Here is a 15,350-nt window from a genome sequence, read left to right on the forward strand (position 1 = left end):
TCAAAAAGACTACCAATTTGTAGGCATCATGTTCCTGCGATGACCCTTAATCAGTCTCATAATTAATGCAAATTCCTTTCAAAAGACAAATAAAATTGGCTGTGCACATCCTGACATCAACTGAAACCCACCTTAGGAGAAAGGCTGGAGCAAATATCCCTCCTCACATAACAATTTCTTCCACTTCAAGCACTGCATATATACTGTTGATAGTGGACAATGGGTAGAGTGGGATGCATGAGTATTGCCAGGTACATTGCCATCACTATGTTAATTCACTTCGTTTTACACAATGTGAAGGACAAGGAGTGAAGTAAGAAGCCATGAAGCAGAAGACAAAATTCTATACTGCATCAATAACAATTTATTTCTCAAAAATATGTAGGATGGAAAAGAAAAATGATAACACTTATGCATTTCACTGTACATTTTCGATTGAAAGGAGTTTTTCATGAAGACTGTGTGCAAGATATTGTTTTTCGACCCACCAACAAATGTCCTTGAATAATTGTTATTGAAGAGAGCTAAAAGGGCTAGTGAACAGGATATAGTACTCACCATACTTAGCATACTTTACACACACACATGATAGAGACATGCCTGCCAATTGAGGCATGCAACACCTCTGCTCTGCATGTTTGTATAAATTGCTACACCAACTAAAACAGAAATTAATATTGTTCTCTTCAATAATAATGTGATTATATAATAGACAATATAGTTTTAAAAAAGTCACTGAAATCCATAAGTCAAAAACCTTACATTATCACAGGTTTAATATAAAATAAGACAAATTTAATTTTTTTGTATATTTATTCTTAGAATTTCAATTGTTGATGATTCTTGTACTTTCTCTTACACAGTTTAATCTGAACAAATGAAGCATGATAATTTAATTTTACATTATTTTAAAGATATTTACAAAATTTCAATGTGATGGCTTCAAGAAAAATTGAGTTTGTTGATATTATTGAAACTTTTACCAAACACATATATTAGGGTAATTCATGTTAAAAAAAAAAAATATGTAAATGCTAAGTGCAGATGAAATATGGCTTAAACAACACTTTCATAACATGAATGAATCACACTTTATATTATTAAACATTACATAATGTGCACTACAACTGGTGATGTTTCACTAACATCATATACATGTTATCCAATCAAACAGCATACAAATGATGAATGGGTAAGTCGGAGAATTATATTCAAAATGGTGGATTGTTGATGAATTTCAAGATATGTGAATACAAAGTTTTCCAGATTTTCAAGTGGTTTTGTTGTTGCTTCATTTGTGTCCTCTCTACTTATTAGCTGTTTTATAGACACTTGATGGGGAAAACAAGGACTGGCACAATGTGTACAGATTAATGTGAAATGTTTTTAATCACAACTCTGTGAACAATTGCCACCTTAGATATAGTTCAGAACAATTGTTTCTGCTCCATTCAGTCTCATGACATTAATAAGATGTCTGTGAAATTTCAGCAGTTTGAGTGTGTTTTGTTTGTAGTTTGAGTTACTACTCAGGTCAATTAGGTTATCTTAGGAGGTGGTGGTGGTGCTGGAATTCCCTGTACACCACCTGTAGGTACCATGCCAGCGATCTTGGGAGGAGGTGGGGGCACTGGATTGAATGCTGGTGGTGGGGGAGGAGCAGAAATGCCAGCTGGCAAGTTAGGAGGTGGGGGAATGACAGATGCTGGTGGGGGTGGAGGCAAAGGTCTAGGTGGGGGAGGTGCTGGAATCATAGGAGGAGGAATTGGCGGAGGTGGTGGGAGGTTTGGAGGTGGGACAGGAGGCCGAGGTGGGGGCGGTGGCAGAACAGGAGCTGGTGGGGGTGGGTTCTTCTGTTTGGTGTCAATTTTGAAGCTGAATTGAAGGAAGAACTGCTTCGTGTCCTTGTTCCAGTGTGTCCAAAACTTCCCTTCTGATTTATCCACTTCTCTGCTCGGAACCTGCAAAATATAAGCAATCAAACAGATTTTGGTTTACTGGTGGAGAGTAAGAGTGGAGGTCTCTCTTGGAAGTTATGCTGATTCCCATTAACTATAGGCAGAGTTGGCTAAAATTGTGTTTTAAATGCTACACTTATGATTCAGAAATGTTTTACATCATATTTCTTTCAACTGTGTTTTAACCATGAAGTAAATTTAGAAACAGTTTAAAACAAAATGAGAAAAAAACATATTGAAATGGGGGTACATATATTATTAAGCATCTGACAATTTGGCATAAAAGTTATACCAAAATTGTATATAGGAGGGCCTCATAATGTTGTTACCTCCAGGCCTCCAACTAACTAACTAACTCTCTAGCCTTCCTAAACCCGAAGGTTCATGGCTGCAGCAACACAGGCCTTCCATCTGTCCCTATCTTGTGCAAGATCTATATACTCTTTTCCATCCCTACCGATTTCCCTTAGGTCCATCTCGACGTTGTCCCTCCATCTTCGTCTTGGCCTTCCTACTGGTCTCTTACCATCAGGTTTCCCAACAAGAATCCTGTAAACTCCTCTTTCCTCTCCCATTCGTGCCACATGGCCTGCCCACCTAAGTCTTCTTGATTTAATTATTCTAATAATGTGATATTCTAATACCTCCAGGCCTCCACTTATATAAATCTAGCCCTGCTTGTACTGATAAATTTTCACTCAATTAATAAAATGATTCAAGGTATTAACTTTGCATCATGAATTAGAAATATTTTAACATACTTTCAAATATGTTATAATATATTCATATATAATCCTAAAATAAAGAGATGCTATTTTAAACATGTCAACCATACCTTAGAAAAACAATACAATGCAGTGACATTAGGCACAATGAACAGTTGTACACAAAATTACACCGCAATTAGCTAGAAGAAATTGATTTCCTCTGAACTTGTATTCCAAGTTTGAAAAGTCACACTGACATGCATTTTGTCCAATAACTGTATGATGAAAAGTTCCAATACAATAACTGGAAAGTGTTTGTATACATACAGGGTTGTTCGCTTTATATCCGACCATTTTTGACGGGTACTCACCTTAAGAGATACCGCACCGCCACCACCGATCATGTTCTATTGGACCCCCAGCAGTGTGGACTATCGCCCGGCATCGCAGTTTCCATTGCAGCAAGCTCCGGCGCAGGACAGGCATGGGAATTCTGCCCCACTCCTCCCTGCAAGTTTTCCATAGATCATCCAGGGTGCGTGGGCAGCGATGTTGAAGACGTCGTTTCAACAGTCCAAATGTGCAAAAATCCATTGGACTGGCATCTGGGCTTTTCACAGGAATGACACGAATTCCTAATTCCTCTGCCATTTCCTAATAAAAACGTAGTGATGTTCTGGCGGTATGACTCGAAGCCTTGTCCATATGGATCATCACCTGGTTCGCATCCATTCCATACAATTGTGGGATGTCTCTCCGATAGATAGGTGTCAGAATGGAGTCTTGGAAGTATCTGGCATTCACCTTCATGTTTTTGTCCACCTTGCGTATCATCAACTTACCCTCATATCAGAATCCCATCACAACCATAAAGCCACGAGGGAAACTTTCCCTGCACTGATGAACAAAGTTGCTGTGCTCCTTGCTGTCAATGTCACGGTATGTGATCGCCCGAATGTGACCACCAGCAGTGACACTTTGTTTGCATCCCTTCTCCTGGTGGTTTTCGTGGGTGAATGTTTCGCAAGGAGAGCCTGTTGTGTGTAACGGGCCACAATAGCTTTCGCAGTAGTCACCCCCAGTGTTAACCCATTCTCCCGACTTTCACAATGCGTACGTATGAAAACTTAGCATGGAAAAGGGCCATTACGTAACCCTCCCAATACCAGTTGATTTTCGGTGCCATTTGATAACATTCACGCACCTACAAGGTCAGACACAACACTGCTCCCACCAGCAGACCCATAGTTCCAGCATGATACGCCAGGTGGCAGTACCGAATCAAAAATGGTCGGATATAAAGCGAACAACCTTCTGTAGCCCACTTTTGCTTCAGAGATTACAATAAAATGGAGAACATAAAATTGCTTTGTGAAAAAAAAAAAAGGTGTTTTAAACCTGTCAAGTTTACTGGCAGGTAATTCTGAAGCTTGGCATTTTATCTGAATTAACCGGGGAACAAATATCAGCATGCTTGTTGATGAATCCAATCATAAAATAGACAGAAAAACAATAAAATATGAATTCATATTCACAGTAATTAGGCATGTGCCTGTGTGTGTTCAAAATAAACAAATGTATAAATCTACTTTTCTGTTAGACTGAAGTGAATAAACAATTTTGTGTGCGATTGAATATGATGTAAGACATGCAATTACCCTCCCCCACTGATTCAAAAAATGTAATACAGTATTTTTACTGACACCTGAGATGCCCACTGCTGTTCATGACAGAAATACAATTAGCCAATGTACCTTGAATGCAATTGTTTCGTAAGGTTCTGCTGCAAAAAGAAGGTACTGCCACTTCCTATCTGGTGGTTCTACCTTCTGCTCATACGCTGACATGAAACGATGTCGAGGACCAACTGCTTCTGCTATTTCTGGAATGAGAGAAAAATTTCGAAATGATAAATGTCGAAAAAAAGTACATGCAGTCACTACGAAAGTTTCAGGATACATTTGTTTAGTGCAAGGTAAGCTGATAGCAGCATAGAAGTGGCACGCTATCAACTTTAGTAGTATTGCCATTGCTGAGAAAGTAGTAATGAGTGAAGAAACTCTAAGTACTTACTACTTACCAGGGTGGTATTTAAAAGCTGAGGATGAGGGAGAATTCTTCCTTCTGGTTAATTTACTTCCCTCCTTTGGTTACTAATTTTTTAAGGGGGAAGGGATAATATATACATAAATTTATATAAAATACTGATGCTTCAAGAGTAGTTACCGAAATCATTCAGACTTGAAAGGAACCATGCACATTGGATCACAATTATGTTCCAAAATTCTTTGCAGTTTCTAATTAGTGAGAATTGTCATTGTTAACTTTCATCTGAATATTACACCTATTTCAGTCCAGTTTGCACTATCATACAGTATTTACATGAAACATGGGCTCAGCAGCAAATTGTCTCACTATACCATTAACCGTACTTCCTTGCATGTGACACCTGTTCTTCCTGCACTGTTTCACTATACATTCACAACTGAAGTTTGTACAAGAAAAAGTAATGATGTACCCTTCGCAAAACTGATTATTTTTTGGAGCATTCAACATGCACAACATACTGTATATTCTTTCCTTTCTTCCAACTGACTGCTGCACGCATACACATGGCTTCGTTGCTCTATGTGTGCAAGTGTCACAGTGCATCTTCTGCAAATAGTCTAGGTGGCAACCGATCAACCTCAGTAGTAATTTCTAGACAAGCTTGCCATATTTGCCCTTTGCCAGTATTGAAAAGGAATGTAAGAACTAACTTTTACACACTAACACACAAGAATACAACATAATTTGGGCACTAAAGGAAAAATTAAAACAAAAATTTACTTGTAGCATTTGACAGCTTAGAACTTATTTTGTGAAGTACTATAAGCTACGTGTTCACAACTAGTTGCAAAGACCTTGCTGACAAATATAACATTTCTTGGTACAATTAACCGATGGTTTGGAATTTCTTAATAAGTGGTTCCCTTGTAATATGTACTTATAAATAGCAATGCATGACTAACTTCACAAAACACTTGAAATGGATTCCCCTGGTATCACATCAAGTCGCTTCCTTTCTTTACTCAACAATTGTGCATTCATTAATGAAAATTGATTCTATATCAGAATCACAGGCTGTAATGCCAAACATAAATTAGCATACAGTAACAAAGTTGTACTGGTGCTTGAATTTAAATTTGATGTGAATCCATGTCATGACACAGTTTGTTGTTCCAATTAAATGAGAATTTTTGTTAACAAAACCCACTGTCATTCACATCTATGATATTTATTAATATACAGTAGGAATCTCAATTTTACATTCTTCAGTGGACCAAGGTGGAAATTCTCAAAATGGACAAAAATGTAAAATCAGGAAATTTTACAGCATTTTGCTCTATTGGATTGAGATTGGATGCATGATGTGGGAAAATGTAAAATTTAGGAACATAAAATAGGGGCTCCATTGCATATATTTTTTTCAGTGTGTACAACTTCCTTTAACATGTTCCCAAGTCTGAACAGCTGACATTAACTTCAATGATTTTTTTTTCTAGAAAAGCAATGTAAGCACGGAATAACTATAGGGTGCAGATTATTGCCTATTTGCCTTTCTTTTCCTTTGCAGTAAAAGATAGGCTATGTTTTAAGTTTGTTTCATGGTGCATTTTTATAGTGCCCATAATACCTACTTTGCTTAATTATGCCTATTTTGCAATTTTCGCTTACTTCAGCTTTTTACGTGCCTTTGGCTTTCATCTACATTTGAGAAGGTAAGCCTTTCTTTATGCTGAACTGACTGAAATCTGGTATTTGCCAGATCTGAAGTTTGCAAGGGAGGTTAGATATTTGATTGGTTGATTTAAAATTGTTGGGTGTGTCCGTCATTTTGCACCCTTCAATGTATAGGGGGAAATATCCCCTTATCTACAATTCTTACTTAAAATGTTAAAAACAAGGGGTGTATGTAGCCCCTTGAGAATGGTTAAAACGTGAGGTTGTAAATGGACCTGCACAAGATAAACATAACACATTAGAAAGTAAGAATACACTAAAAATTTCCTCACAGACAGTGGATGAGACCAGCTCTTCATAAAAAGCTAAAACATTTTGTTGAAATAAAACACTGTCATTTCCCAACAATGGAAATTCGAAGTGTTCAATCTGGGTAAGCAAACTGGACAACAGGTTGGTGACTCGTACTTAGACAAAACGACGACAACCCATGCCTTCTTGTTTTCCAGCTGAAAGCTTGTAGGAGTCAATCAGTACATACTTCCTTTATTGAGCATGTGAAAGGTGAAGATATTGTATGTTTCAAAATTCCAAAGGACAAGGCAGCCAGAAGGGTATTAATTAAAGAATATTGCTGCAGAAGCTTGTTTAACCACTGATGGAAAAGTAATTTTCTGTGAAGCTTGTGTGGAGGCCAATTTTACTGTTAAATTACTTTACAACAGACGCACAAGCAATTTGCATTCATTCCGTTCATATTCCCGTAATTCCTTCACACACAAAGGTTCTGTATTCAGAGAGACGTGGTAGTAAGCTACAGAGAAACTTGGTACTCACAGTTTCCGCAAAGCTGTTTTTTTTTTTTTTTTTTTTTTTTGTATGTTCTATTAATTTCGGCGGCCACTGCCACCATCCTCGTTGGAATTTGCATTGCTGCTTGGCGCGAAAACTGTGAGTACCAAGTTCTCTGTCGTCACTTTACAAGTTAATATTTCTTTACCACATGGAAAGTATGTGCACATGTATAGTTTTATACAAGTATGTGCACATGTATAGTTTTATACAAAGGCATTGTTCAAAATTATCAGCTGCTGACATGAATTTCGGCTATTCTGAAAGTGGTCCAGGTCAGGATGTTTTTCTACCTCTCACATTTTTCGTAAATAAGGACAAATGGTGAACAATGATCACTGTGACGAGCCATCATCTTACATTACCTCAGTTCTAAATATAACAATGCTAATTCATGATGGATGCAGTAAACGCGGTTTAAAATTACTTACGTGAAATTTAGCACTTATGCGTTCATATTGTGACACACTTTTACTAAGCGTGTGAACCTCGAAAGGTTCAGGGATCGAACCTGGAGCCCTTTACATGAAAGTAATTATTCAATCGGGGGTTAGTGGTAGCCCGTAAGCTCTAGCTTGGCTGCATCTGCTAACTGGAGGAGGTACCTGAATAAACTTAAATTTACAGAATCCTTTATAAAATGGCAGCTCTTTAGATTTGGGTTACTATGATCTTAACCTTTTGATGCCCAAGCCCTTTTTCAATAGTAAGCCTCGGTTGCCCAAGCCGATTTTGAGCAAAATGCAGAGTTTCAATTAAATGAGTGTAGTTCGGAAGCTAATTGCCCTAGAGAGATGAAGTGATATACCGTTGTACGCGGAATGAACCAGAGATTCAGACTATATGAAATTTTTGCAAATTCGGCATATATGTGGCGGGGGGAGAGGGCTAACTCTCAAAACGACCTTGACACAGCGTCTCGATCGAGATGCTTGGGCACCTAAAGGTTAAGTCTGCATTGGCAAAGGATGGCATTATAAAAGTATATTACCTGTCTCTCTTTAGAAGCGTGGACAGAAGGGTTTCTAAAGTAACTCTCACTCGCTTGCTGAAGTTCGCCTCTTAAATTGTCACTCAGCTTCGCTGCACTCCACTTCCAAACAAGTTTCTCAAAGTCTGCATCCAGTCTGAATCTCCTTCAAAATCAAACTCACTCTCCTCTCTCCAAAACTCAAAACCCCCTTTTCTTCCCGAAGCACTCTCCTGTTCTCTTCAAAACCCAAGACCAAATCCCCTGTTTCTCTTTAGCCAGATCCAACTTGCATTCCTCTTCATCAAAACTCCTCCCCTTTTTCTCTCTCATCAATTTTCCTCTGCAAATATTGGCGAATGCTTTTCGCTGAGCTGGTGCTGAAGTTAACACTTTCCTATACTTCCTGCCAGGCTGCCTAGCTAAACGTAACTTGAAAATGAAAATGAGGGATACGTAATGTGTTGCACAATTTAATGGTTAAATCCTATTAATTTCGAAGATCCACTGTCTTCATTCACAAAAGGGTATGGCATCTAAAGCGGAGATGGAACCATGTCACTGCTTTGTTTGTTCCCAGGTGGTGGTAGTTGCAATTTCTCCTGTTAGGCAGCACTGGCGTGCATATCCCGGTTTGCGTCGTCTGCTTCCTGTTATCAGGTGGTGCTGCTGGGTGGTGGTTGGGGGGCTGGGCCATGCTGTTCCTGTTCCCCACGTGGCTGGAGGGGTGTCGAGTATGTGCGCTGCATCTTTTCTTTTTCTCGGGGATCTTTTTGAGGACAGGGTGCCAAGTTGGGTGTGCCTGTCCATTGTCCCTGTTCAGTCCTGGTTTCTGTTGTATGATAGCATGGGTGTCTTTGACAGTGTTTTCTATGACAGAGCCAGTTGGGTGAAGTATGGATATGGACGAGATGGTGTGGTTAGTGGAGTGGAATTATTTTCCTGTAGTTTATGGTTATTACAAGCATAAGAAAACAGTTTTTCGTTGTGACGTTTCAGGAGAACACACACTCCCTTCATCAGACATTTATTTTCATTTTGACTAAAGATACAGTTATAACAATGGAAGAATGTTTCAAATTAAACAATTTCACAGAAACACCTCGAAACCCTATAACTAAAATAATAAATGAGGTAAAGAAAGTAATTGAAAGCAGTATCACGATACCAAGAGAAATGAAGAAAAAACTCATTGTCAAAAATTCAACCCTGCCGATTGCCTTTGGACTACCAAAAACTCACAAACCGGGAACTCCAATACGACCCATCATTGCAACTTTCACACATCCTGCATACAAACTATCCAAATATTTAGTTGAAAGACTTGCTATAATTAAACAACAAACACCATTCAGTGTTAAAAATGCATATGAAGTGAAACAGAAACTAAAAAATATTGTTTGGAATAGTGAGTATCGTATTGCAAGTTTTGATGTTGAAAATTTATATCCTAGTGTCCCAATAGAAGGTGCCACAGATGCATTACACAGATGGCTTATTGAGATGAAGGTTAACCCAGTAGAATCATGGGAAATGGTTCGATGGTTTACTGTATGTGCAAATTACAATTACTTTATATTTGATGGCAAAATCTATCAGCAAAATAATGGTCTATCAATGGGAAACCCAGTATCCGGAATCATCTCCAGCATTTTCCTTCATTACATAGAATCTCCAATTGTTAATGCGATAGGTGCGGATATCAAACTCTACATCAGATATGTAGATGATGTGCTAATTATTGCTAAAAATGAGAACACCATCATGGACGTATTTAAATCGTTAAATGAATCACATCGTCGCATAAAATTCACTTGCGAACCCATGAATAACAATGTAATTTCTTTCCTTGATCTGCAAATTAAGACAACTGACTCAACAATTCAAACATCAGTCCATAGAAAAAAATTAGCGGGGGAAAAATACATCCATGCCAAATCAGAACATTCGCGTATAACAATGGATAACATATTTTTAAATTTTTTCCTGAGAGCACAAAGACTATGTTCTAATAATGAGGATATCAAAAATGAAGAAGAAAGGCTCTTTAATATAGCAAAAGAAAATGGCTTTCACACTAACAGAATAAACCAAATCAAAAAACAAGTTGCAAGAAAACTAAAGGAAAAGAGAAATACAGACAAAGATGAAAAATCTGTTGAAAAGAAATTTGTGTGCATTCCATTCCACAAGGGATTCTCACATAAAATTGCAAAAATTTTTAGAAGTTTTAATTTCAAAATTGTTTTTAAATCACCAAGAAGTTTGGAATGTACATTTAATGAATTCAAAATGAGAAACTCGCTACCAGATGTGGAAACCACAGGAATATATAATATAAGTTGTTCATGTTCAAAAGATTATGTGGGACAAACAGCAAGGAAAATGGCAATAAGATGGCACGAACATGATTTGGACATTATAAATCTAAACCCAAGAACAGGTTTGTCAACTCATATCATCGAAGAGAAGCATTTGATTAAAAAGAGAAGGGTTTTTAAAAAGATTAACGGGAAACACAGAGTTGAATGTCTGGGAAGCCTCGTTCATTGCAGAAGAACACTGGAATAAATTAAATAATGAAAATGGTAACATAGATCCAGTGTGGAGTTTTCTTTTTCACAAATGGAGTAAGCCACCATCTTTAAAATTTAATGTAACAGAAAACATCAAGAGACTTTGTGAAAACAATGATGAATTTGAATTACCTGATGATATTTGGGATTCATAATTAAATTAAAAAAAAAAAAAAAAAAAAAAAATCTAAAATAAAAATAAAATAGACTGCTTTTTTCACAGTTAAGTTGCTATATTACAACAATGTAACATTGACAACATCCATTATATAACAGATTCTTTTTGTTTAAAAATTACTAACCATTGTTATAACTGTATCTTTAATCAAAATGAAAATAAATGTCTGATGAAAGGAGCGTGTGTTCTCCTGAAACGTCACAAAGAAAGAAAAAACTGTTTTCTTATGCTTGTAATAACCGTAAACTACAGGAAAATAATTTACTCCAGATTTTGACATTTTGTGCTGTTCTACCAGTGAGCACAGCTTCACGTGAGAGAGGTTTCAGCTGTCACAACAGACTCAAGACTACTTACAGGATCTCTCTGAAGACTGAGACACTAGATGATTTGTTCTGAGTTTCTGTAAATGGAACCCCCCTTGTCAGAGTTTGACCCAGCAGCTGCAATTGATAAGTGGTACTTCAGTGCAGAACGACAGCGCTACACAAACATTAATTCCTAAGGTATGTTATTTTTAATAATTGCTCATATTTTTATTATTTTTCAATATAAAATAGATTTTAGACCGGCGACCGACTTCAAGCTTGAAATTTCATGCCCTGCACTATGATATTGGCAGAAACTTATATTGAATGACTGTAAAACTACAAACACCTACGTGGGATGGACATGGACAATGCTCACGAGCAATATAAATCAGCAGTTGATAAACACAGCTGTTAATCATCTGCAGAGAGGGAGGAGTGCTGGCTGCTGGCGAGACTGCCGCGCCTTGTGCAAGGGAGCTCGCGACTCGTGAATGAACGATGAGGGAGGAGAAGAGTCACTAAGGAGAGCGATTTGTTAAGGTGTTCCATGACACTTCGTGCAGTCTCGAGAGTCATGAACAAACGGCTGGAGAAGAGTTGTGGCGCTGTGCTGTGACACTTCGTGCTGTTGAAAGTCGTGAACATGCGATCCTGATGGAAATGCAAGCATGTGACGCAGCGCAGATGAGGAGTGCATTTTGTTGACTCGCTTTCTCACATTTGTTGTGATATTAAAACCAGTGATCGAATGCAAAAAAGGAAGAATATGTAGATGCACATTGTTACTAACAAAAGGTTGACATAAATATATAGCATTTCTGTGGATGCTATCGTACTGCATAATTTGCATTATCGCAGCATGAAATGCAAACTGAAACAAGATACAAATATAGAAAATCTCACTCATGAGACAGAGTAATGAAAACAAGTATGTGCAATAAATTATGTTTGTGTGTGTTTACTGTTTACACATATATGTATATCCACACACACAGACCCGTATTTGTATTTTTATTATTTTATGACAGTTTTCTTCAAATTTTAAGTAATCGCGACGATGAGAAGGATGCGTGATTATATAGATGGAGGGACACTCGTAAAGAATATCCTTGCTCAGACCGGGACTAGAACCAAGGAACTTCGGTGCCAAGATCAAATGTCAATTACTTCAGAATCTAGTCGGCTACACACACACACAAATGCAATACAATTTATTAATCTTGAAGGACAGAGGCTGATACGTTCCGTTGTGTTAGTTTATTTAAATACAATCTGCTTCAACACCTCCTACACCCCCTCCCCCCCCCAGTTCCTCGCTTCAGGCAAGGCATGTTAGAACCTCCCCAACACTATTTTTCGACAATTCATTCAAACACAAGGAAATTAAACATTCACAATCCACAAGTCATTTAAAAGAAGAAAAAAAATGCGTAGATGTGCGCCTGTGACATGAATCCATTATGGAAGCCCTGAAAAACTGCAATGACGTTACGTAGGTAAGGAATTTTAATATTACAAAAATGTAAGTTTCGTTGCTTGGTGCCGAAATCTTACACCCTGGATTTCGCGAACATTTCAAATGTTTTCGTCAAATAAATAAATTTCTTGTAACAAAGGGTGTTTGTAAATAGCGTGGAAGGTATTTATTTTTACATCTAAGGCTACGAAACTTAAGTTTTTTTGATATTAAAGTTCTTACGTATGTTGCGTCTATACGGCTTTTCAGGGCTTCCATATTGGATTCATGTCACAGGCGCACATCTAAACATGTTCTTTTTCTTCTTATGATTGACTTGTGCAAAGGGATAATTTGAGTTTATGTGGTTTGACAGGCATGAAAACATCGACGAGACGCGATGAGGAATATCATTCACGATATTCTTGAACGGTATCTTCAGCGTGTGTAAATACGTTATCTTGGAGAACATCGTGCACGGTAACAGTTCCGATTGTTTTATGATTTCTCCTAACACAAAGACTAATTATCGTAGAATTCTGGAAATCATTGTCACACGATATTTTAACCTTCCTTAAATTAATGAGCATTGTTTGGACTCGAAAAAGTTATTTATGTTGAAAGAAACAACTTGAAAATTTCCTTACACACTTCTCATGGAAGATATTCTCCATCGACAAGCGACAGTAAATATCTAGAAGCGTGGGAATGAACGTAGAAGTAAATTGGAACCTTAGTAGAATGCATTTAGGGACTTTATTTTAATGCTAAGGGAACCAAACCTAACCTGCCTAACTTAACCACAATAGCATGTATTGAACAAAATATTAAGTGATCGCTAAAACTCTGTAGTATGTGTTAAAAGACATAAATCGAAGGCTAGACTCTACTTTACGTCCTTATCTGCATAGTGATTGCTTCTTTGCGTTTGCGGTGCACGTTTGTTGTGCGGCAGCTGGCATCTCTTCGGGTAAGTACCTTTTTCTTTTTACACTTTCTGTTCACGAAAAATCCACTAACCATTCACGGGGACGAGGTATGCCTACGAGGTTAGGTTAGATTCCATTAGCACTCATTTTACCCCTAAATATGTGCTTCGTCATCGAAAAAATTCCTCAGTACGTTCAATTACGCATATCTGGACACCATCGGTTTTTCTCGATTTACTCCTCCAGGAAATTTTTCCTCGCTTTGGGATTTATGTTGTTGAATTCCTTATAAAATAAGCTTTCCAACGATATATGACACGTATTCCTTAGGAAAAGGACGTAAACTAGAGTCTTACCAAATCGAAATCAAACCATGTAAAAATTGCATTCGTAGCATGATGAAATCGCAATAAAACAAAAGGAACTTAGGCATGGACCCAGTTTCGTAGCACGTAGATCTCTAAAAATTTCCTTCCGCGCTAGTTAAAAACACCCTTTCTTAGAAGAAACTTCATTTTGGACGGAAAGATTTGAAAATGTGGTAGAAATCAAGGGTGGAGGATTTCAGGACGGAGCAGTTTCGCCAGCCGGTGAGAGTAGGCATGCTCTAAAAGTAATTCTTATTAACTTTGCAAAATTGTTAAAAAGCTAAGATCACCGACGTTAAAAATTCTTCCCTTACCATGAAGACAAGTGCGTCGACGCCTCCGAAACTTCTTCGTACAGTCAAATATTATTATTTTTACAGCTATCTTATGTCCCTTGACGATGGTCATTGCACTCAACAATAAAGTAGAATTTAAAAGGTGTAAAAGATAAAAACTAGCAATGGGTACTTATGAAAACCACGGAGTATAATTGCGTACCATGCTGATTTCATGATTATTTTAATACGAAGAATCTTCTGCTCTAAGATATGGTCTCAAAACTATTTCTAGACATGTTTCATAATACACATTTTATTTCTTACATACTAAAAACTATTAATGCTAGTAGTGTGCAAGGTAGAGAATAAACATGAGGGCGAAAGTACGTTATCATCGTGTTTTGCCTACCTCTCATACCACGAAACAGAAAGAATTTCGATGAATATATCTTGCAGCATACTATCAAAAAACGTCACCACAATTTAACGTGAACAGCTAAAGCCTGCATACGAATTTACATATCCTTCGTGGATATTCTCCAAAATAGTCGCCATTGCTAGCCATCTATCGGCCAAAAAACAAAACATGCGGAAACAGACGAATTCTGATAATGCACAATCATTAACCGCAATGATTAACCGGTTGTGGCGGAGAAAAATCGAATTCACTGACGGAACACATAAAAAATGCATTATGTATCGCATGTTATTTGATTGTATAAGGTGTTATTACACTTCATTTTAATTTATTTTATTTATTACGTTACGTAATGGTGTAAATTGTTACGTGAGGTTACTGCTATGCCCGAGGATCAGTAGAATTTCTTTATTTGATTATGTAATAACCTACGTGCAATTTTATTGTCAAGTTACAGCGATGATTGTGCAGTACAGAAGCCATACATTATAGGACGGACTGCTTCTTTATTTTGAATTTTTTTCCAGTCACGTTCAAGACGTAGAAAATCCGCGCCTCTTCCCTCCAAAAATTAACTCTGCATGTGTTGCGCATTCTAACCTTCATGCGCTAATTACTATTAATTA

At 37.5% G+C, this 15,350-nt stretch overlaps 1 protein-coding gene across 1 annotated transcript; it reads right to left on the reverse strand.

The window, feature by feature from the left end:
* Positions 1-805: 805 nt before the first annotated feature.
* LOC145989284 (uncharacterized) lies at positions 806-14,877 on the reverse strand. The gene is made up of 3 exons (XM_083124613.1): positions 14,716-14,877; positions 4,420-4,547; positions 806-1,961 (listed from the first exon to the last, which is right to left on the reverse strand). Exons 1-3 carry the CDS (start codon positions 14,720-14,722, stop codon positions 1,539-1,541), a joined length of 558 nt encoding a protein of 185 aa, XP_082980739.1. The 5' UTR covers positions 14,723-14,877; the 3' UTR covers positions 806-1,538.
* Positions 14,878-15,350: the final 473 nt, after the last annotated feature.

The sequence above is a fragment of the Lepisma saccharinum genome, chromosome 6 (assembly GCF_977018435.1).
Source record: "Lepisma saccharinum chromosome 6, izLepSacc3.1, whole genome shotgun sequence".
Classification (NCBI taxonomy): Eukaryota; Metazoa; Arthropoda; class Insecta; order Zygentoma; family Lepismatidae; genus Lepisma; species Lepisma saccharinum.

Excerpts from the sequence above, each read along its gene's own strand:
- LOC145989284 (XM_083124613.1), bottom strand. Across the intron at positions 1,962-4,419 it reads ACGAAACAATTGCATTCAAG|GTTCCGAGCAGAGAAGTGGA; the intron begins GTACATTGGCTA and ends TATATTTTGCAG.